The 21,554-nt window shown below is 42.5% G+C and overlaps 1 protein-coding gene across 1 annotated transcript in view; it reads left to right on the forward strand.

The window, feature by feature from the left end:
- The window catches only part of ADGB (androglobin), a 693,780-nt gene that overhangs the window by 123,266 nt on the left and 548,960 nt on the right, over positions 1–21,554 (forward strand). Inside the window, exon 8 of the mRNA XM_053711792.1 lies at positions 15,941–16,027. Within this exon, the coding sequence (XP_053567767.1) occupies positions 15,941–16,027 (87 nt within the window). The remainder of the gene's footprint in view (positions 1–15,940; positions 16,028–21,554) is intronic.

The following is a 21,554-nucleotide window of genomic DNA, read 5'->3' on the forward strand; positions in this document are numbered from 1 at the left end:
AATAGACTCCTTAGAAATGAGGATTTTTCTGACAGAGGCCAGAAAAACAAAGCTTCTAGACTCTTGTCGGATACTTCATTCCGTTCCTCTTCCTTCCATAGCTCAGTGCATGGAAGTGATCGGGTTGATGGTAGCGGCAATGGACATAGTTCCTTTTGCGCGCATTCATCTAAGACCATTACAACTGTGCATACTCAGTCAGTGGAATGGGGACTATACAGACTTGTCTCCGAAGATACAAGTAAATCAGAGGACCAGAGACTCACTCCGTTGGTGGCTGTCCCTGGACAACCTGTCACAAGGGATGACATTCCGCAGACCAGAGTGGGTCATTGTCACGACCGACGCCAGTCTGATGGGCTGGGGCGCGGTCTGGGGATCCCTGAAAGCTCAGGGTCTTTGGTCTCGGGAAGAATCTCTTCTACCGATAAATATTCTGGAACTGAGAGCGATATTCAATGCTCTCAAGGCTTGGCCTCAGCTAGCGAGGGCCAAGTTCATACGGTTTCAATCAGACAACATGACAACTGTTGCGTACATCAACCATCAGGGGGGAACAAGGAGTTCCCTAGCGATGGAAGAAGTGACCAAAATCATTCTATGGGCGGAGTCTCACTCCTGCCACTTGTCTGCTATCCACATCCCAGGAGTGGAAAATTGGGAAGCGGATTTTCTGAGTCGTCAGACATTGCATCCGGGGGAGTGGGAACTCCATCCGGAAATCTTTGCCCAAGTCACTCAGCTGTGGGGCATTCCAGACATGGATCTGATGGCCTCTCGTCAGAACTTCAAAGTTCCTTGCTACGGGTCCAGATCCAGGGATCCCAAGGCGGCTCTAGTGGATGCACTAGTAGCACCTTGGACCTTCAAACTAGCTTATGTGTTCCCGCCGTTTCCTCTCATCCCCAGGCTGGTAGCCAGGATCAATCAGGAGAGGGCGTCGGTGATCTTGATAGCTCCTGCGTGGCCACGCAGGACTTGGTATGCAGATCTGGTGAATATGTCATCGGCTCCACCTTGGAAGCTACCTTTGAGACGAGACCTTCTTGTTCAGGGTCCGTTCGAACATCCGAATCTGGTTTCACTCCAGCTGACTGCTTGGAGATTGAACGCTTGATTTTATCGAAGCGAGGGTTCTCAGATTCTGTTATTGATACTCTTGTTCAGGCCAGAAAGCCTGTAACTAGAAAGATTTACCACAAAATTTGGAAAAAATATATCTGTTGGTGTGAATCTAAAGGATTCTCTTGGGACAAGGTTAAGATTCCTAGGATTCTATCCTTCCTTCAAGAAGGATTGGAAAAAGGATTATCTGCAAGTTCCCTGAAGGGACAGATTTCTGCCTTGTCGGTGTTACTTCACAAAAAACTGGCTGCTGTGCCAGATGTTCAAGCCTTTGTTCAGGCTCTGGTTAGAATTAAGCCTGTTTACAAACCTTTGACTCCTCCTTGGAGTCTCAATTTAGTTCTTTCAGTTCTTCAGGGGGTTCCGTTTGAACCCTTGCATTCCGTTGATATTAAGTTATTATCTTGGAAAGTTTTGTTTTTAGTTGCAATTTCTTCTGCTAGAAGAGTTTCAGAATTATCTGCTCTGCAGTGTTCTCCTCCTTATCTGGTGTTCCATGCAGATAAGGTGGTTTTACGTACTAAACCTGGTTTTCTTCCAAAGGTTGTTTCTAACAAAAACATTAACCAGGAGATTATCGTACCTTCTCTGTGTCCGAAACCAGTTTCAAAGAAGGAACGTTTGTTGCACAATTTGGATGTTGTTCGCGCTCTAAAATTCTATTTAGATGCTACAAAGGATTTTAGACAAACATCTTCCTTGTTTGTTGTTTATTCTGGTAAAAGGAGAGGTCAAAAAGCAACTTCTACCTCTCTCTCTTTTTGGATTAAGAGCATCATCAGATTGGCTTACGAGACTGCCGGACGGCAGCCTCCCGAAAGAATCACAGCTCATTCCACTAGGGCTGTGGCTTCCACATGGGCCTTCAAGAACGAGGCTTCTGTTGATCAGATATGTAGGGCAGCGACTTGGTCTTCACTGCACACTTTTACCAAATTTTACAAGTTTGATACTTTTGCTTCTTCTGAGGCTATTTTTGGGAGAAAGGTTTTGCAAGCCGTGGTGCCTTCCATTTAGGTGACCTGATTTGCTCCCTCCCTTCATCCGTGTCCTAAAGCTTTGGTATTGGTTCCCACAAGTAAGGATGACGCCGTGGACCGGACACACCTATGTTGGAGTAAACAGAATTTATGTTTACCTGATAAATTACTTTCTCCAACGGTGTGTCCGGTCCACGGCCCGCCCGGGTTTTTTTAATCAGGTCTGATAATTTATTTTCTTTAACTACAGTCACCACGGTACCATATGGTTTCTCCTATGCAAATATTCCTCCTTAACGTCGGTCGAATGACTGGGGTAGGCGGAGCCTAGGAGGGATCATGTGACCAGCTTTGCTGGGCTCTTTGCCATTTCCTGTTGGGGAGGAGAATATCCCACAAGTAAGGATGACGCCGTGGACCGGACACACCGTTGGAGAAAGTAATTTATCAGGTAAACATAAATTCTGTTTTTTTCTAATTTAGTATTTTTTATTTTTTGTAATTTTAGATTTTTTTTTTTAGTAGTGTTAGATTTTTTTAAATGTGTAATTTAGTTTATTTAATTGGTAGTTATTTTAATTTTAGTATAATAGGTTAATTGCTAGTTTAAACTTAGTTTTTTTTTAATTTCACAGGAAATTTCTCCAACATAGGTGTGTCCGGTCCACGGCGTCATCCTTACTTGTGGGATATTCTCTTCCCCAACAGGAAATGGCAAAGAGCCCAGCAAAGCTGGTCACATGATCCCTCCTAGGCTCCGCCTACCCCAGTCATTCTCTTTGCCGTTGTACAGGCAACATCTCCACGGAGATGGCTTAGAGTTTTTTAGTGTTTAACTGTAGTTTTTATTATTCAATCAAGAGTTGTTATTTTGAAATAGTGCTGGTATGTACTATTTACTCAGAAACAGAAAAGAGATGAAGATTTCTGTTTGTATGAGGAAAATGATTTTAGCAACCGTCACTAAAATCCATGGCTGTTCCACACAGGACTGTTGAGAGCAATTAACTTCAGTTGGGGGAACAGTGTGCAGTCTCTTGCTGCTTGAGGTATGACACATTCTAACAAGACGATGTAATGCTGGAAGCTGTCATTTTCCCTATGGGATCCGGTAAGCCATGTTTATTACGATCGTAAATAAGGGCTTCGCAAGGGCTTATTAAAACTGTAGACTTTTTTTGGGCTAAATCGATTCATTATTAACACATATTTAGCCTTGAGGAATCATTTTTTCTGGGTATTTTGATATAATAATATCGGCAGGCACTGGTTTGGACACCTTATTCTTTAGGGGCTTTCCCAAAGCATAAGCAGAGCCTCATTTTCGCGCCGGTGTTGCGCACTTGTTTTTGAGAGGCATGGCATGCAGTCGCATGTGAGAGGAGCTCTGATACTTAGAAAAGACTTTCTGAAGGCGTCATTTGGTATCGTATTCCCCTTTGGGCTTGGTTGGGTCTCAGCAAAGCAGATACCAGGGACTGTAAAGGGGTTAAAGTTCAAAACGGCTCCGGTTCCGTTATTTTAAGGGTTAAAGCTTCCAAATCTGGTGTGCAATACTTTTAAGGCTTTAAGACACTGTGGTGAAAAATAAACCTAATTTTCGTCCCTTTCGTAGAAACGGACCAGCCCAAGGTGCTACGTCCTCTAAGCAAGAGGGTAATACTTCTCAAGCCAAGCCAGCTTGGAGACCAATGCAAGGCTGGAACAAGGGAAAGCAGGCCAAGAAACCTGCCACTGCTACCAAGACAGCATGAAATGTTGGCCCCCGATCCGGGACCGGATCTGGTGGGGGGCAGACTCTCTCTCTTCGCTCAGGCTTGGGCAAGAGATGTTCTGGATCCTTGGGCGCTAGAAATAGTCTCCCAAGGTTATCTTCTGGAATTCAAGGGACTTCCCCCAAGGGGGAGGTTCCACAGGTCTCAGTTGTCTTCAGACCACATAAAAAGTCAGGCATTCTTACATTGTGTAGAAGACCTGTTAAAAATGGGAGTGATTCATCCTGTTCCATTAAGAGAACAAGGGATGGGGTTCTACTCCAATCTGTTCATAGTTCCCAAAAAAGAGGGAACGTTCAGACCAATCTTAGATCTCAAGATCTTAAACAAGTTTCTCAAGGTTCCATCGTTCAAGATGGAAACCATTCGAACTATTCTTCCTTCCATCCAGGAAGGTCAATTCATGACCACGGTGGATTTAAAGGATGCGTATCTACATATTCCTATCCACAAGGAACATCATCGGTTCCTAAGGTTCGCATTCCTGGACAAACATTACCAGTTCGTGGCGCTTCCTTTCGGATTAGCCACTGCTCCAAGGATTTTCACAAAGGTACTAGGGTCCCTTCTAGCTGTGCTAAGACCAAGGGGCATTGCTGTAGTACCTTACTTGGACGACATTCTGATTCAAGCGTCGTCCCTTCCTCAAGCAAAGGCTCACACGGACATTGTCCTGGCCTTTCTCAGATCTCACGGATGGAAAGTGAACGTGGAAAAGAGTTCTCTATCCCCGTCAACAAGGGTTCCCTTCTTGGGAACAATAATAGACTCCTTAGAAATTAGGATTTTTCTGACAGAGGCCAGAAAAACAAAGCTTCTAGACTCTTGTCGGATACTTCATTCCGTTCCTCTTCCTTCCATAGCTCAGTGCATGGAAGTGATCGGGTTGATGGTAGCGGCAATGGACATAGTTCCTTTTGCGCGCATTCATCTAAGACCATTACAACTGTGCATGCTCAGTCAGTGGAATGGGGACTATACAGACTTGTCTCCGAAGATACAAGTAAATCAGAGGACCAGAGACTCACTCCGTTGGTGGCTGTCCCTGGACAACCTGTCACAAGGGATGACATTCCGCAGACCAGAGTGGGTCATTGTCACGACCGACGCCAGTCTGATGGGCTGGGGCGCGGTCTGGGGATCCCTGAAAGCTCAGGGTCTTTGGTCTCGGGAAGAATCTCTTCTACCGATAAATATTCTGGAACTGAGAGCGATATTCAATGCTCTCAAGGCTTGGCCTCAGCTAGCGAGGGCCAAGTTCATACGGTTTCAATCAGACAACATGACAACTGTTGCGTACATCAACCATCAGGGGGGAACAAGGAGTTCCCTAGCGATGGAAGAAGTGACCAAAATCATTCTATGGGCGGAGTCTCACTCCTGCCACCTGTCTGCTATCCACATCCCAGGAGTGGAAAATTGGGAAGCGGATTTTCTGAGTCGTCAGACATTGCATCCGGGGGAGTGGGAACTCCATCCGGAAATCTTTGCCCAAGTCACTCAGCTGTGGGGCATTCCAGACATGGATCTGATGGCCTCTCGTCAGAACTTCAAAGTTCCTTGCTACGGGTCCAGATCCAGGGATCCCAAGGCGGCTCTAGTGGATGCACTAGTAGCACCTTGGACCTTCAAACTAGCTTATGTGTTCCCGCCGTTTCCTCTCATCCCCAGGCTGGTAGCCAGGATCAATCAGGAGAGGGCGTCGGTGATCTTGATAGCTCCTGCGTGGCCACGCAGGACTTGGTATGCAGATCTGGTGAATATGTCATCGGCTCCACCTTGGAAGCTACCTTTGAGACGAGACCTTCTTGTTCAGGGTCCGTTCGAACATCCGAATCTGGTTTCACTCCAGCTGACTGCTTGGAGATTGAACGCTTGATTTTATCGAAGCGAGGGTTCTCAGATTCTGTTATTGATACTCTTGTTCAGGCCAGAAAGCCTGTAACTAGAAAGATTTACCACAAAATTTGGAAAAAATATATCTGTTGGTGTGAATCTAAAGGATTCTCTTGGGACAAGGTTAAGATTCCTAGGATTCTATCCTTCCTTCAAGAAGGATTGGAAAAAGGATTATCTGCAAGTTCCCTGAAGGGACAGATTTCTGCCTTGTCGGTGTTACTTCACAAAAAACTGGCTGCTGTGCCAGATGTTCAAGCCTTTGTTCAGGCTCTGGTTAGAATTAAGCCTGTTTACAAACCTTTGACTCCTCCTTGGAGTCTCAATTTAGTTCTTTCAGTTCTTCAGGGGGTTCCGTTTGAACCCTTGCATTCCGTTGATATTAAGTTATTATCTTGGAAAGTTTTGTTTTTAGTTGCAATTTCTTCTGCTAGAAGAGTTTCAGAATTATCTGCTCTGCAGTGTTCTCCTCCTTATCTGGTGTTCCATGCAGATAAGGTGGTTTTACGTACTAAACCTGGTTTTCTTCCAAAAGTTGTTTCTAACAAAAACATTAACCAGGAGATTATCGTACCTTCTCTGTGTCCGAAACCAGTTTCAAAGAAGGAACGTTTGTTGCACAATTTGGATGTTGTTCGCGCTCTAAAATTCTATTTAGATGCTACAAAGGATTTTAGACAAACATCTTCCTTGTTTGTTGTTTATTCTGGTAAAAGGAGAGGTCAAAAAGCAACTTCTACCTCTCTCTCTTTTTGGATTAAAAGCATCATCAGATTGGCTTACGAGACTGCCGGACGGCAGCCTCCCGAAAGAATCACAGCTCATTCCACTAGGGCTGTGGCTTCCACATGGGCCTTCAAGAACGAGGCTTCTGTTGATCAGATATGTAGGGCAGCGACTTGGTCTTCACTGCACACTTTTACCAAATTTTACAAGTTTGATACTTTTGCTTCTTCTGAGGCTATTTTTGGGAGAAAGGTTTTGCAAGCCGTGGTGCCTTCCATTTAGGTGACCTGATTTGCTCCCTCCCTTCATCCGTGTCCTAAAGCTTTGGTATTGGTTCCCACAAGTAAGGATGACGCCGTGGACCGGACACACCTATGTTGGAGAAAACAGAATTTATGTTTACCTGATAAATTACTTTCTCCAACGGTGTGTCCGGTCCACGGCCCGCCCTGGTTTTTTTTTTAATCAGGTCTGATAATTTATTTTCTTTAACTACAGTCACCACGGTACCATATGGTTTCTCCTATGCAAATATTCCTCCTTAACGTCGGTCGAATGACTGGGGTAGGCGGAGCCTAGGAGGGATCATGTGACCAGCTTTGCTGGGCTCTTTGCCATTTCCTGTTGGGGAAGAGAATATCCCACAAGTAAGGATGACGCCGTGGACCGGACACACCGTTGGAGAAAGTAATTTATCAGGTAAACATAAATTCTGTTTTTTTATTTATTTTAAGGTAGGGATATTGTAATTTTAAAGTTAGGGGGTTGTTAGGTTTAGGCGTTAAGTTTAATTTTGTTTTTTATGATGTGGGGGGCTGGCATTTTAGGGGTTAATAGGCTTATTTCACGTCAAAGCAGCCCTTGGATTTTGTGCGGTATGGAGCTCATTGCCACCATATCGTACGCACAAGGTGGCTTTTTGAAACTTGTAATGGCAGCGCTATGGAGGGTGAAATAACGCAACTTTTGTTGCGTTCGTTTCGCACCCTCTATAGCGCAAAACTTGTAATCTAGGTGACACTTAGAAGCTCCAAGTTTAGAGAGGCTAGTTGGAACACCCAGGGAAAGGGGCTGGGTGCAGATACTCTACCCCCCCCCCACCTTCCCTGCATATGAAAAGAACGATTAGACAAACAGGAGCCAACAGTAGTCTATAAATGCACGTATACATCTGACACTTTGGGGCTTAGTTAGGAGTCTGAAAATCAGCACAATGTTATTCAAAATTAAGCAAAACACAACATTTTTACATAAACACTCCCAGATGGGCTATATAAATGCCCACGTCTGCCTACTGCCCACATTCAACATTGCACACGGAAATCCTTGTGCAGCACTGCCCTCTGCTTTCACACGACTAGTCTCGTAACGGCAAGATTTGACATTCTTTTCTTGAAAGGAGTTTATAACTGAAATTTGAGGTTGTCCAAATCTTGCTAACTCTATATGGGAAGTAATAATTATTGAAGTATTAATCTTGTTGGGATCTATGGGGTCAATGGATGATGATCTCCATTTGTGTTACTGGAGGCTGTAAGGGCTTTTAGATTTTAGTTGGGAAATTACTATCTAATCTATGATTAAAGGGATAGGAAACCCAATTTGTTTCACAATTCAGATAGAGCACACACATTTAAGCAACTTTGACATTTAATTATATTATTAATTTTGCTTTATTCTCTTGGTATCCTTTTTTGAGGAGCTGTAATGCACTACTAGGAGCTAGCTAACCACATTGGTAAGCCAATGAAAAGAAGCATATATGTGCAGCCACCAATTAGCAGCTAGCTCCCTGCTCCTGAGCCTACCTAGGTATGCTTTTCAATAAAGGATATCAAGATAACTGAGCAAATTAGATTATAGAAGTAAATTGGATTAAAATCGTATATACTATCTGAATCATGAAGTGAAAATTGAGTAACAGTTTTTAAACCCTCCATGTATATTACTTTTTATGATGAAGCAATACACTTAGGTGGTTTTAAACCTCAGTTTCTCTGTATGCAACTGGATATTCTGGACTTTTGCTTTTGCAGTTAGCACCCCATGGCTTTGTGGGTAAAGTCTGGGTTGAGGTGTATCGAATGGCCTATTAGCTGCCACGAGGATTGTTTTTCACCTAAACCTCATTCAAGCATGTGGAATTCCAAAAGACTCTATTCATAGGAGCAGCATTGATCACCTTTCAATGCATAGAACAAATTCCACTGTGAAGGATACTAGCATCGCAAAAACACCTCCCTCTGTAAAACAGTTTGACATATGTTAAAGGGCCATGATACCTAAAGGTTGAAACACTTGAAAATTCTGCAGCATAGCTGTAAAAAGCTGACTAGAAAATCACCTGAACATCTCTATGTAAAAAAGAAAGATTTTACCTCAAAATGTATTATATGTAAATATTCAAACCTCATTGCAAAGGACTTTAAGCAGCAAATCAGTATGTCCCGGGACAGGCAAGGGAGCGAGCTTCGTGCACATTCATGTTATTTTGCTATTCAGTTTAAGGAAGTTTACTATGGAATCTCATGAGAGTAAAGTGAAATCTCAAGAGATCACAGTAAAAGAGTTCATGACCTCAGCACTGATGATGCTGATTGGCGGCTGTTCATTTCTTCATTTTTTTTTTACCTGCAGCTGGACAGCAGCTGAAGTATAACTTTTTACACAGCACTTACTCTGGTGAGCTGAGGAAATTGTAAGGTAAAATATCTTCTTTTTTTTCATAGCGATGCTCAGGTGATATTTTCCTGTCAAGTGATTTAGCATATGAGCATTATGTCCCTTTTATACAAGATAAATAAAAGGAGATACAAAGTACAAAACAACCTTGTCAGCTTTGAAACAGTGAAACTTGACCACAAAATGAAATACTTCATAAGGACAATAAAGTGCTTATGAATTCTACACGCTGGGCCTAAGTCTAGCTGAAAAAACCTAACTATGCCCATAATCAGACCCTTGTTCATGTCTACGTAGTCTCAAGGAGACGATTTTACCATAAAATAAATATTTTACCATTAAAATGTATAAGCATGTTTCTGAAGTGTTACTGTGATAATGATTTTATATTCTTTAAATTGTCAGATATTATCTACCGGACACTTCACACAACTATAAACATTAATTGAAAGAACTCCCAATTACAAAACATTGGAAAATATAAGTTAAAGGGATATTATTATTCATAACCATATGCTAACTCACTTGAAAGTGATGCAGCATAACTGTAAAAAGCTGGCATGAAAATATCCCCTGAACATGTAAAAAAAGGAAGATATTTTACATCAAAATTTCTTCAGCTCACAATAGCAAGTGCTCAGTGAACAGTTATCCTTCAGCTACTGTTACCTTAATTTTGAGAGAAAAAAAATACAAGCAAATCATCCTAATCAGTGTTGAAGTCACACTTTGCTTCACTGTGCATTCATGAGATTTCACTCAAACTGAGGAGGTAAATAACATGACTGCACCTGCACATGCCAGATGCACACTCCCTTACAAGTCCTGGGACTAGCATCCTGATTGGCTGCTTAAAGTACTTGAAAATGGGATGTGGCTACTGAGGAAATTTGGAGGTACAATATCTCCTGCATTCTCACTGCTTCCTGGAGTGGGGATTCTAGTTGTTGATGTTAGAGGTGGATACATTGGGCTCGATTCTCAAAAACTCACCAGCATGGAGAGAAATAATTAGCTTATTTTTCTGAGCATTATATTGTAAAGTAAGTGTTTCTCCTACACATAAAGAATATTTTAGTGATACACAGTTCCCAAGGAAAAAATTGTCTTTAAAACAATCCCTGAGAGGCCTCATAATAATGATGAGGCTCCTTATAGAATCTCACTAGATTAGAGAGCCCATTGTCTCCTGAACCCTCCTGTTTCCTGTATGTAGCAAACATAGGGCAAGATTAGCTCTCATCCTATTGGCTGTTTTGAACAGCCAATAGGATTTTAGAAGCTCTCTTCCTATTGGCTGATTTGAATTTGAAGAATCAAATCAGCCAATAGGAATACAAGGTACGCCATTTTGGAACAGCTACCTTGCATTGAAGTTTCAGTGTACGGTGGGGACCGTATGAAGAGGATGCTCTGCGCTGGATGTCTTTTCTGCTCCGCGCCGCCAGGATGAAGATAGAAGACGCCCCCGCAATGGATGAAGATGTTGCAGCCTGGATGAAGACCGGCAACCGCGGAGCCATGGAGCATGGAGGATCCTCTTTGTACGATCTCCGCCGTACACTGAATATTGAATGCAAGGTACGTGTTTAAATATGGCATACCTTGCATTCCTATTGGCTGAAAAAAATCAAATCAGCCAATAGGATGAAAGCTACTCAAATCCTATTGGTGAGAGAGGTTACTCACGCAAAGTCATCAATAGAGCCCACTTGGAGGTAACTAGGATGAGTAGAAGTGAGATACTAAGGGGGAACACCAGGAAAAGGAATGGTTATGATTTAACTAGACCAACTCTGGTTACCACTTATAGCCCGCAGTTTAAGGACATTACCAGTATTGTCAGCAAACATCTACCTATACTGACAGCTGAGGACAGCTTGAGGGACTATGTGTCCAAAGGGTGCAATTTTGTCTCTAAGAGAGCATGCACAATTGGTAATTTAGTGGCACCAAGTGTACTAAGGGATAAAGAGAGGGCCAGCAGTAGTTGGCTAAGTGTGAAAGGGCATTTTAAATGCCACTTCTCTAAATGTATAGCCTGTAAGTACAGCAGAGTGACATCCACTTTCCAATCAGCAACTACTAATAGGGTTTTCAATTTGTCAAATTGTACAAATTGTAGAACCCCTTTTGTAGTATACTTGGTAGATTGCTCCCAGTGTAACGGACAGTACATAGGGTGTACCACAAGGGAGGTGCGCTCCAGGATCAGAGAGCATCTAAATGATATCTCTCATGATAAAGACAGCTCAGGCCTCTCACAACACTTTATCTCTGTGCATGGGGGCGATGTTACGTCGCTCTCATGGCAGGTTATAGAATGTGTACGAACACCACCTAGAGGGGGGGACAGAGCAGCACGCCTAATGCTGCGTGAAGCCTTTTGGATCTTCAAAATGAAGACAAGAAGGCCACAGGGCTTCAATATAGAGGGGGATATAATAAATTTCTGGAAGAGATAGTAGTTTTCCCTATTCCTTTATTAAAATTATAGGGTCCCCTATTTGATCAGTACAGTAGTGATTGCCAACTCACACAATAAATACATATATATAAATATGGTGCATAAACATGAAATCTTAGGATATTAGATACCAGAAATGTATATATTGCTAGTCAAGAAGGATAATTGATTTAGAATTATATATTAGTTGAAATAGGACAAATAAGTATTCAACAATGGGCTAATTATTATTAGCTCTTATGTTTTTTCAATTATACACAAAATTCAGAACTAGCAGAGAAAGTATGCATAAGAGCACTATTTGTATATATCTATGTGTATTAAATAAATTCCTTTATTTAACCCCTTAATGACCACAGCACTTTTCCATTTTCTGTCCGTTTGGGACCAAGGCTATTTTTACATTTTTGCGGTGTTTGTGTTAAGCTGTAATTTTCCTCTTACTCATTTACTGTACCCACACATATTATATACCGTTTTTCTCGCCATTAAATGGACTTTCAAAATATACCATTATTTTCATCATATCTTATAATTTACTATAAAAAATTAATTATAAAATATGAGGAAAAAATGGAAAAAAACACACTTTTTCTAACTTTGACCCCCAAAATCTGTTACACATCTACAACCACCAAAAAACACCCATGCTAAATAGTTTCAAAATTTTGTCCTGAGTTTAGAAATACCCAATGTTTACATGTTCTTTGCTTTTTTTGCAAGTTATAGGGCCATAAATACAAGTAGCACTTTGCCATTTCCAAACCACTTTTTTTCAAAATTAGCGCTAGTTACATTGGGACACTAATATCTTTCAGGAATCTCTGAATATCCATTGACATGTATATATTTTTTTTTAGAAGACATCCCAAAGTATTGATCTAGGCCCATTTTGGTATATTTCATGCCACCATTTCACCGCCGAATGCGATCAAATAAAAAAAAATGTTTACTTTTTCACAAATTTTTTCACAAACTTTAGGTTTCTCACTGAAATTATTTACAAACAACTCATGAAATTATGGAATAAATGGTTGTAAATGCTTCTCTGGGATCCCCTTTGTTCATAAATAGCAGACATATATGGCTTTGGCTTTGCTTTTTGGTAATTAGAAGGCTGCTAAATGCCACTGCGCACCACACGTGTATTATGCCCAGCAGTGAATGGGTTAATTAGGGAGCATGTAGGGAGCTTCTAGGGTTAATTTTAGCTCTAGTGTAGTGTAGTAGACAACCCCAAGTATTGATCTAGGCCCATTTTGGTATATTTCATGCCACCATTTCACCGCCAAAAGCAATCAAATAAAAAAAAATTGTTCACTTTTTCAAACTTTAGGTTTTTCACTAAAATTATTTACAAACAGCTTGTGCAATTATGGCACAAATGGTTTTAAATGCTTCTCTGGGATCCCCTTTGTTCAGAAATAGCAGACATATATGTCTTTGGCATTGCTTTTTGGTAATTATAAGGCCGCTAAATGCTGCTGCGCATCACATGTGTATTATGGCCAGCAGTGAAGGGGTTAATTAGGTAGTTTGTAGGGAGCTTGCAGGGTTAATTTTACCTTTAGTGTAGAGATCAGACTCCCACCTGACACATCCCACCCCCTGATCCCTCCCAAACAGCACTCTTCCCTCCCCCACCCCACAATTGTCCCCGCCATCTTAAGTACTGGCAGAAAGTCTGCCAGTACTAAAATAAAAGGTATAAAAAAAAAATAAAAAATTTTTTTTAAGCATATTTACATATGCTGCTATGTAGGGTCCCCCCTTAGCCCACAACCTCCCTGATCCCCCCAAAATAGCTCCCTAACCCTCCCTCTCTGCCTTATTGGGGCCATCTTGGGTACTGGCAGCAGTCTGCCAGTACCCAGTTTGCAAATAAAAATGTTTATTTTTTATTTTTTATTATTTGTTTCTGTAGTGTAGCTTCCCCCCCACAGTCCAATACCCCACCAGCCAAACCGATCACCAAAATAAATATATTAACCCCTTTGATCCCCACTTCTAACAAAAAAACTTTCTGTAGCGTAGTGGTTCCCACCCGCTCCCTCCCCGTGCACGCGCCCGCCCGGCCTCCCCGTGCACGTGCGCGCGTCCGTGCGCGTCCCCCCGGTCGTCCCCGCCCCCGATCCCGCCCCCCTCCGCATCACAAAGGCCATCGATGGCCGCCACCCACCTCCCACACCGGCTCCCACCCACCAACGAACGTAGCCGTTAATGTCCGGTGCAGAGAGGGCCACAGAGTGGCTCTCTCTGCACCGGATGGCTAAAAATGGTTATTGCAGGATGCCTCGATATCGAGGCATCACTGCAATAACCGGAAAGCAGCTGGAAGCGAGCAGGATCGCTTCCAGCTGCTTTCCACACCGAGGACGTGCAGGGTACGTCCTCAGGCGTTAACTGCCTTTTTTTTGAGGACGTACCCTGCACGTCCTCGGTCATTAAGGGGTTAAAGCAATTAATGGGGTAGAGCAGACACATAAATAACAAGTAACTGACCAACTAGGGGTTAATCTCATTAGACTGAGGCACCAATAGGAGATTACCATCAGATTTAAAAGGCAGGAAGGAAGGGTAACAGGTCATGTTCATGATTAAGGGACTAACCGAAACATGTAGGACAGACCAGTTCCTGAAAATGTTCTGCCTATTCTTTTGATTTTAACTTCACTGTTGCCTATCAAGATGTTTTTATCTACATTTGGATATTAAAAATAGTATGCTTACTTTGGAGGATCGCAGTGTATTTCTTTTTGCTTGATTTGAATTAGCCAATAGGAATTCAGTAGCTCAAATCCTATTGGCTTATTCAAATCAAGGGGTTTTACTGTTGGGGGGACTTAGTATTTTTTAGAGGTAAAAGAGCTGTTTAACTTAGGACAATGCCCTACAAAAGGCTCTTTTAAGGGCTATTGGTAGTTTAGATTAGATTAGGGGGTGTTTTTATTTTGGGGGGATTTTTTTTCCATAGGGATTAAGTTTAATTTTTTTTAGTTTTGATAATTTGGTTTATTATTTTTTGTAATTTTAGATTAATTTAAGCTTATTTTTTTTATTTTTAAAGTAATGTTAGGTTTTTTATTTAAATTGTCATTTAGTATTTTTTAATTTTAGGTAATTGTGGTTAATTTAGGGGGTGTTAGGTTAGTGGCCTTAGTAATTTAATTAGTTATTTGCGTTGTGGTGGGTTTGAGGTTTAGGAGTTAATAGATTTATTAGGTTAATTGCGTTGCGGGGGTGGGCGGTTTAGGGGTTATTAGATTTATTAGGTTTATTGCGACGTGGGGGTTTGGCGGATTAGGGGTTAATATGTTTATAAGATACTTTGCGATGTGGGGGTTGGCGGATTAGGGGTTAATACATTTATTATTAGTTCTGATATGGGGGTGATGGTGGATATAGGGGTTTTACGTATCGGGTTTATTTGTGGGAGGCGGTTTAGACTTTTATGGGAGATTTGACATTTTTTTTATTTTCTTAGGCGCCAGCAGTTTCTAAAGTGCCGTAAGTCACTAGCAACTCCAGAAATGTGTATTTACGCACATTTCTGGACATCTCTATTTTATCCAACTTACGGCAGTTTATGAACTGCCGGTGGGGTTTATGTGATTCACCGATGTGCAAGGTGAAATTACGGGCGTCGCGGGTTTCAGCAGTTGCTCTGAAGCCTTTGCCGTATATGTAACCTCGCCCATAGAGTGCTTACACTGAAGACACTCTATGCAGTGGGTAGAATAGATGTTGAGCGCCACAGTTACCTACTGAGTTATAGTTAAAGCAGTTTAATGAGAAAAAAAAAGACTTCTTCGGATTGTGTGGGGTACAGGGAGTACAACCTGAGATATATATATATATATATATGTGTGTGTATGTGTGTGTGTGTGTATATATATATATATATATATATATATATATATATAAACAAAATGTCATTATTATGTATGCAGGATGTATACCAGCCTTAGGGGCCAATTTACAAGCTGTTGGACGGACATGATCCGCTGTAGCGATCATGCCCGCCGACATCGCTGAATGCCGCCAGCCAACATCGCTGAATGCTTCTTAGCTCCTGTTTCCAGCGAGCCTGAAGGTTTGCTCGGAAACAGAGGCATTGGGGCCGATACGGGGCTTGGAAAATCAGCCCCTTAGGGTGAGGTAAAGTACAAGAAAAGCAGACAAAATAAATAATGTAAATTTCACTTTTCTTTGCTTAATTAATCATTTTGAGACAATTCATTTTGAGTTTAATGTCCCTTAAGTAATTATGTTTAATATTTCTTATTCAGCACCAAAGGATTTGCAAAAAGAGAGTTAGGAGAATTTACGGTCATTCATGCTCTTACTGGATGGTTACCTGAAGTTCTACCACTTGAGTAAGTAAGACTTTTATTTATATTACTTTATAATTGTTGTTAAACTGCTTGAGTTTTTTTTTTTTTATCTCTCAATATTTGACTAAGGTTGTAAGCTATATAGTGTAATCTAACATATAACGAGTACAGGTAGAAAGAAGTGGAAGCATAATATACATTTCTCTTGCAAGGTGTATCCAGTCCACGGATTCATCCTTTACTTGTGGGATAATCTCATTCCCTACAGGAAGTAGCAAAGAGAGCACACAGCAAAGCTGTCCATATAGCTCTCCCTCTAGCTCCACCCCCCAGTCATTCTCTTTGCTGGCTCTAAGCACTAGGGTCTCTCTCGGGAGTGTAAAGTGAATGTGGTGTTAGAATTGTAGTTTTATTATCTTCAATCAAAAGTTTGTTATTTTAAATGGTACCGGTTTGTACTATTTACTCTCTAGCAGAAAAGTGATGAAGATTTCTGCTGAGAGGAAAATGATTTTAGCATGTTGTAACTAAAATCCACTGCTGTTCCCACACAGGACTGAGGAGTACCAGAAAACTTCAGTTGGGGGGAACAGTTTGCAGGGTGATCTGCAATAAGGTATGTTCAGTCATTTATTTCTAGACAAGACTGAGATAATGCTAGAAGGACTGACAATATCCCCATGAGGGGAGGGTAAGCTATGTTCACAGACTTAGTAAGGAATTGAATGCTTACATAATAGGGCTAATATACTGGTTGACACTTATTCAGGGCAATCGATTGTTTGGCTAAGGAAAAATCGTTTTGCAAGACACTTTGAAAGCCCTTTTGGTTTTTTTCTGGGGTTATTACCACATGGCTGTTTTTTAGTCACTTAGGAGTGATTTACTAGGCCTCACAGCTCCGGAGTAGAGTGAGAGGGGCCTAATTGCATCAGATGCACAGTTAGAATTGCAGAGAAGTTCATGCTGTTTCACATGGAGGGTCCTGCTGATGTTTGAGGGCCTAAAAGAAGCTATATTCCCCCAAATCTGATCCCTAAGGGAAGGTAGGGCCACAGCAAGGCTGTGGCAAGTTGCTGTAGTGATTTAACCAGGTGTTGGCTTTAGGCTGCTCCGGTTTGGGCATTAAGGGGTTAATCATTTTGAAACTTGGGGTGCAATCTTATTAAGGCTTTAGCTACATACTGTGAAAATTTCAGAAAGATTGCTGCATTTTTCACCGTTTTTTAAAATTGTGTGCTCTTTTTATCTCTTAAAGGCACAATAACGTTTTTTTTCAAATTGTGTTTTTTATTTGATTAAAGTGATTCCAAGCCTGTTTGTGTACTCTACTAGTCTGTTAAACATGTCTGACACTAAGGAAAATCCTTGTTCAATGTGTTTAGAAGCCATGGTGGAACCCTCTCTCAGAATGTGTCCCACTTGTACTGATATGTCTATACACTTTAAAGATCATATTGTTGCACTTAAGAATGTGGCCCAAGATGATTCTCAGACTGAAGGTAACGAGGGTAGCCCGTCTGCCTCTCTCCAAGTGTCACAACCAGTTACGCCCGCGCAAGCGACGCCTAGTACCTCTAGTGCGTCTAACCCTTTTACATTACAAGACTTAGCGGCAGTCATGGATAATTCTCTTACAGCCTTCTTATCTAAACTGCCCGTGTTACCTGCAAAGCGTGATAGCTCCGTTTTAAGAACAGATTATGAGCATTCTTACTCTTTGGTAGCCGTATCCGATATACCCTCACAACGCTCTGAAGTGGGAGCGAGGGATTTGATGTCTGAGGGAGAAGTCTCTGATTCAGGAAGGGTTCCTCCCCAGACAGATTCAGATACATTGGCTTTTAAATTTAAACTAGAACACCTCCGTGTTTTACTTAGGGAGGTATTAGCTACTCTGGATGACTGTGACCCTTTGGTGATCCCAGAGAAATTGTGTAAAATGGACAAGTACCTAGAGGTCCCTGTTTACACGGATGCGTTTCCGGTCCCTAAGAGGATTGCGGATATCGTTACTAGGGAGTGGGATAGGCCAGGTGTCCCTTTTGTCCCCCCTCCTGTTTTTAAGAAAATGTTCCCCATATCTGACCCCATGCGGGACTCGTGGCAGACGGTCCCTAAGGTGGAGGGGGCTGTTTCTACACTAGCTAAACGCACAACCATACCAATTGAAGACAGTTGTGCTTTTAAAGACCCTATGAATAAAAAATTAGAGGGTTTACTTAAGAAAATTTTTGTTCAACAAGGTTTTCTTCTCCAACCTATTCCTGTAACTACTGCAGCTGCTTTCTGGTTTGAGGCGCTGGAAGACTCGCTCCAGACGGAGACCTCATATGAGGAAATTATGGATAGAATTAAGGCTCTAAAGCTAGCTAATTCTTTTATCACTAACGCCGCTTTCCAAATAGCTAAGTTAGCTGCGAAAAATTCAGGTTTCGCCATTTTGGCGCGCAGGGCGCTATGGCTAAAGTCCTGGTCGGCCGATGTGTCGTCTAAATCCAAGCTTTTGAACATTCCTTTCAAAGGGAAGACCCTATTCGGGCCTGAATTGAAAGAGATTATTTCAGATATCACCGGGGGAAAAGGCCATGCTCTCCCTCAGGACAAAGCCTTTAAAACAAAGAACAAAGCTAATTTTCGTTCCTTTTCGCAATTTCAGGAACGGCCCTGCTTCATCCTCTCCGGCTGCAAAGCAAGAGGGTAACGCTTCACAGCCCAAGGCAAACTGGAAACCTTACCAGGGCTGGAATAAGGGTAAACAGGCCAAAAAGCCTGCAGCTGCCACCAACACAGCATGAAGGGGTAGCCCCCAATCTGGGACCGGATCTAGTAGGGGGCAGACTCTCTCTCTTCGCTCAGGCCTGGGCAAGAGATGTACACGATCCTTGGGCATTAGAGATTGTAGCTCAGGTATACCTTCTAGAATTCAAGGACTCTCCTCCAAGGGGAAGGTTCCACATTTCTCGTCTGTCTACAGATCAGACAAAGAAAGAGGTGTTTTTACGCTGTTTAGAAGATCTACATACAATGGGAGTGATCCACCCAGTTCCAATTGCAGAACAAGGACTGGGGTTTTACTCAAACCTGTTTGTGGTTCCCAAAAAAAGAAGGAACTTTCAGACCAATTCTGGATCTCAAAATTCTAAACAAATTCCTCAGAGTCCCATCATTCAAGATGGAGACCATTCGGACAATCTTACCTATGATCCAGGAGGGTTAATATATGACTACCGTGGATCTAAAGGATGCGTATCTGCACATTCCTATCCACAAAGATCATCACCAGTTTCTCAGGTTCGCCTTTCTGGACAAGCATTTTCAGTTTGTGGCTCTTCCTTTCGGGTTGGCCACTGCTCCCAGAATTTTCACAAAGGTGCTAGGGTCCCTCCTGGTGGTTCTAAGACCGCGGGGCATAGCAGTGGCGCCTTACCTAGACGACATCTTAATTCAGGCGTCAACTTTCCAAAGAACCAAGTCTCACACGAAGATTGTATTGGCCATTCTGAGGTCTCACGGGTGGAAGGTGAACATCAAAAAGAGTTCTCTCTCCCCCCTCACAAGAGTTCCATTCCTAGGAACCCTGATAGACTCGGTAGAAATGAAAATATTTCTGGCGGAGGTCAGAAAGCTAAAACTCTTAACTACTTGCCGAGCTCTTTATTCCATTCCTCGGCGATCTGTGGCTCAGTGCATGGAGACAATCGGACTAATGGTTGCGGCAATGGACATAGTCCCTTTTGCTTGGATACACCTCAGACCACTGCAACTATGCATGCTCAAACAGTGGAATGGGGATTATGCAGATTTGTCTCCTCAAATTCAGTTGGACCAGGAGACCAGAGATTCTCTTCTCTGGTGATTGTTTCAGGATCACTTGTCTCAAGGAATATGTTTCCGCAGGCCAGAGTGGATCATCGTAACGACAGACGCCAGTCTGTTAGGCTGGGGTGCGATCTGGGACTCCCTGAAAGCTCAGGACTTATGGTCTTGGGAAGAAACTCTTCTCCCGATAAACATTCTGGAACTGAGGGCGATATTCAACGCTCTTCAGGCATGGCCTCAACTAGCGGCTGCCAAATTCATCAGATTTCAGTCGGACAACATCACGACTGTAGCTTACGTCAATCATCAGGGGGGAACAAAGAGTTCCCTAGCGATGACGGAAGTAACCAAAATAATCAGGTGGGCGGAGGATCACTCCTGCCATCTCTCAGAAATTCACATCCCAGGAGTAGACAACTGGGAGGCGGATTTTCTAAGTCATCAGACTTTTCACCCGGGGGAGTGGCAACTCCACCCGGAGGTATTTGCCCATCTGACTCAGCTATGGGGCACCCCAGAGTTGGATCTGATGGCGTCCCGTCAGAACACCAAACTTCCTCTCTACGGGTCCAGGTCCCGGGATCCCAAGGCGGTATTGATAGATGCTCTAGCAGCGCCTTCGTCGTTCAATCTGGCTTATGTTTTTCCACCGTTTCCTCTCCTCCCGCATCTGGTTGCCAGAATCAAGCAGGAGAAGGCTTTGGTGATTCTGATAGCACCTGCGTGGCCACGCAGGACTTAGTATGCAGACCTAGTGGACATGTCATCTGTCCCACCATGGACACTGCCAATGAGGCAGGATCTTCTAATACAGGGTCCGTTCAAGCATTCAAATTTAGTTTCTCTACGTCTGACTGCTTGGAGATTGAATGCTTAATTCTATCAAAGCGTGGGTTCTCTGAGTCAGTTATAGATACTCTGATTCAGGCTAGAAAGCCTGTCACCAGGAAAATCTACCATAAGTTATGGCGGAAATATCTTTGTTGGTGTGAATCCAAGGGTTACTCATGGAGTAAGATTAGGATTCCCAGGATATTGTCCTTTCTCCAAGAAGGACTGGAGAAAGGATTGTCAGCTAGTTCCTTAAAAGGACAAACATCTGCTTTGTCTATCCTGTTACACAAGCGTCTGGCAGAGGTACCAGACGTTCAAGCGTTTGCTCAGGCTTTAGTCAGAATCAAGCCTGTCTATAAACCTGTGGCTCCGCCATGGAGTTTGAATCTAGTTCTTTCAGTTCTTCAAGGGGTTCCGTTTGAACCTTTACATTCCATAGACATTAAGTTGTTAGCTTGGAAAGTTTTGTTTTTGATAGCTATCTCTTCTGCTCGAAGAGTTTCAGAATGATCTGCCTTACAGTGTGATTCACCTTACCTGGTGTTCCACGCAGATAAGGTAGTTTTGCGTACCAAGCCTGGTTTTCTTCCTAAAGTTGTTTCTAACAAGAATATTAACCAGGAAATAGTTGTTCCTTCTCTGTGTCCTAATCCATCTTCGAAGAAGGAACGTCTATTACACAATCTTGATGTAGTTTGTGCTTTAAAGTTCTATTTACAAGCAACTAAGGATTTCAGACAAACATCTTCCTTGTTTTTTATCTATTCTGGTAAGAGGAGAGGTCAGAAAGCGACTGCTACCTCTCTTTCCTTTTGGCTGAAAAGCATCATCCGTTTGGCCTATGAGACTACTGGCCAGCAGCCTCCTGAAAGAATTACTGCTCATTCTACCAGAGCAGTGGCTTCCACATGGG

Source organism: Bombina bombina, chromosome 4 (genome assembly GCF_027579735.1).
Source record: "Bombina bombina isolate aBomBom1 chromosome 4, aBomBom1.pri, whole genome shotgun sequence".
Lineage (NCBI taxonomy): Eukaryota > Metazoa > Chordata > Amphibia > Anura > Bombinatoridae > Bombina > Bombina bombina.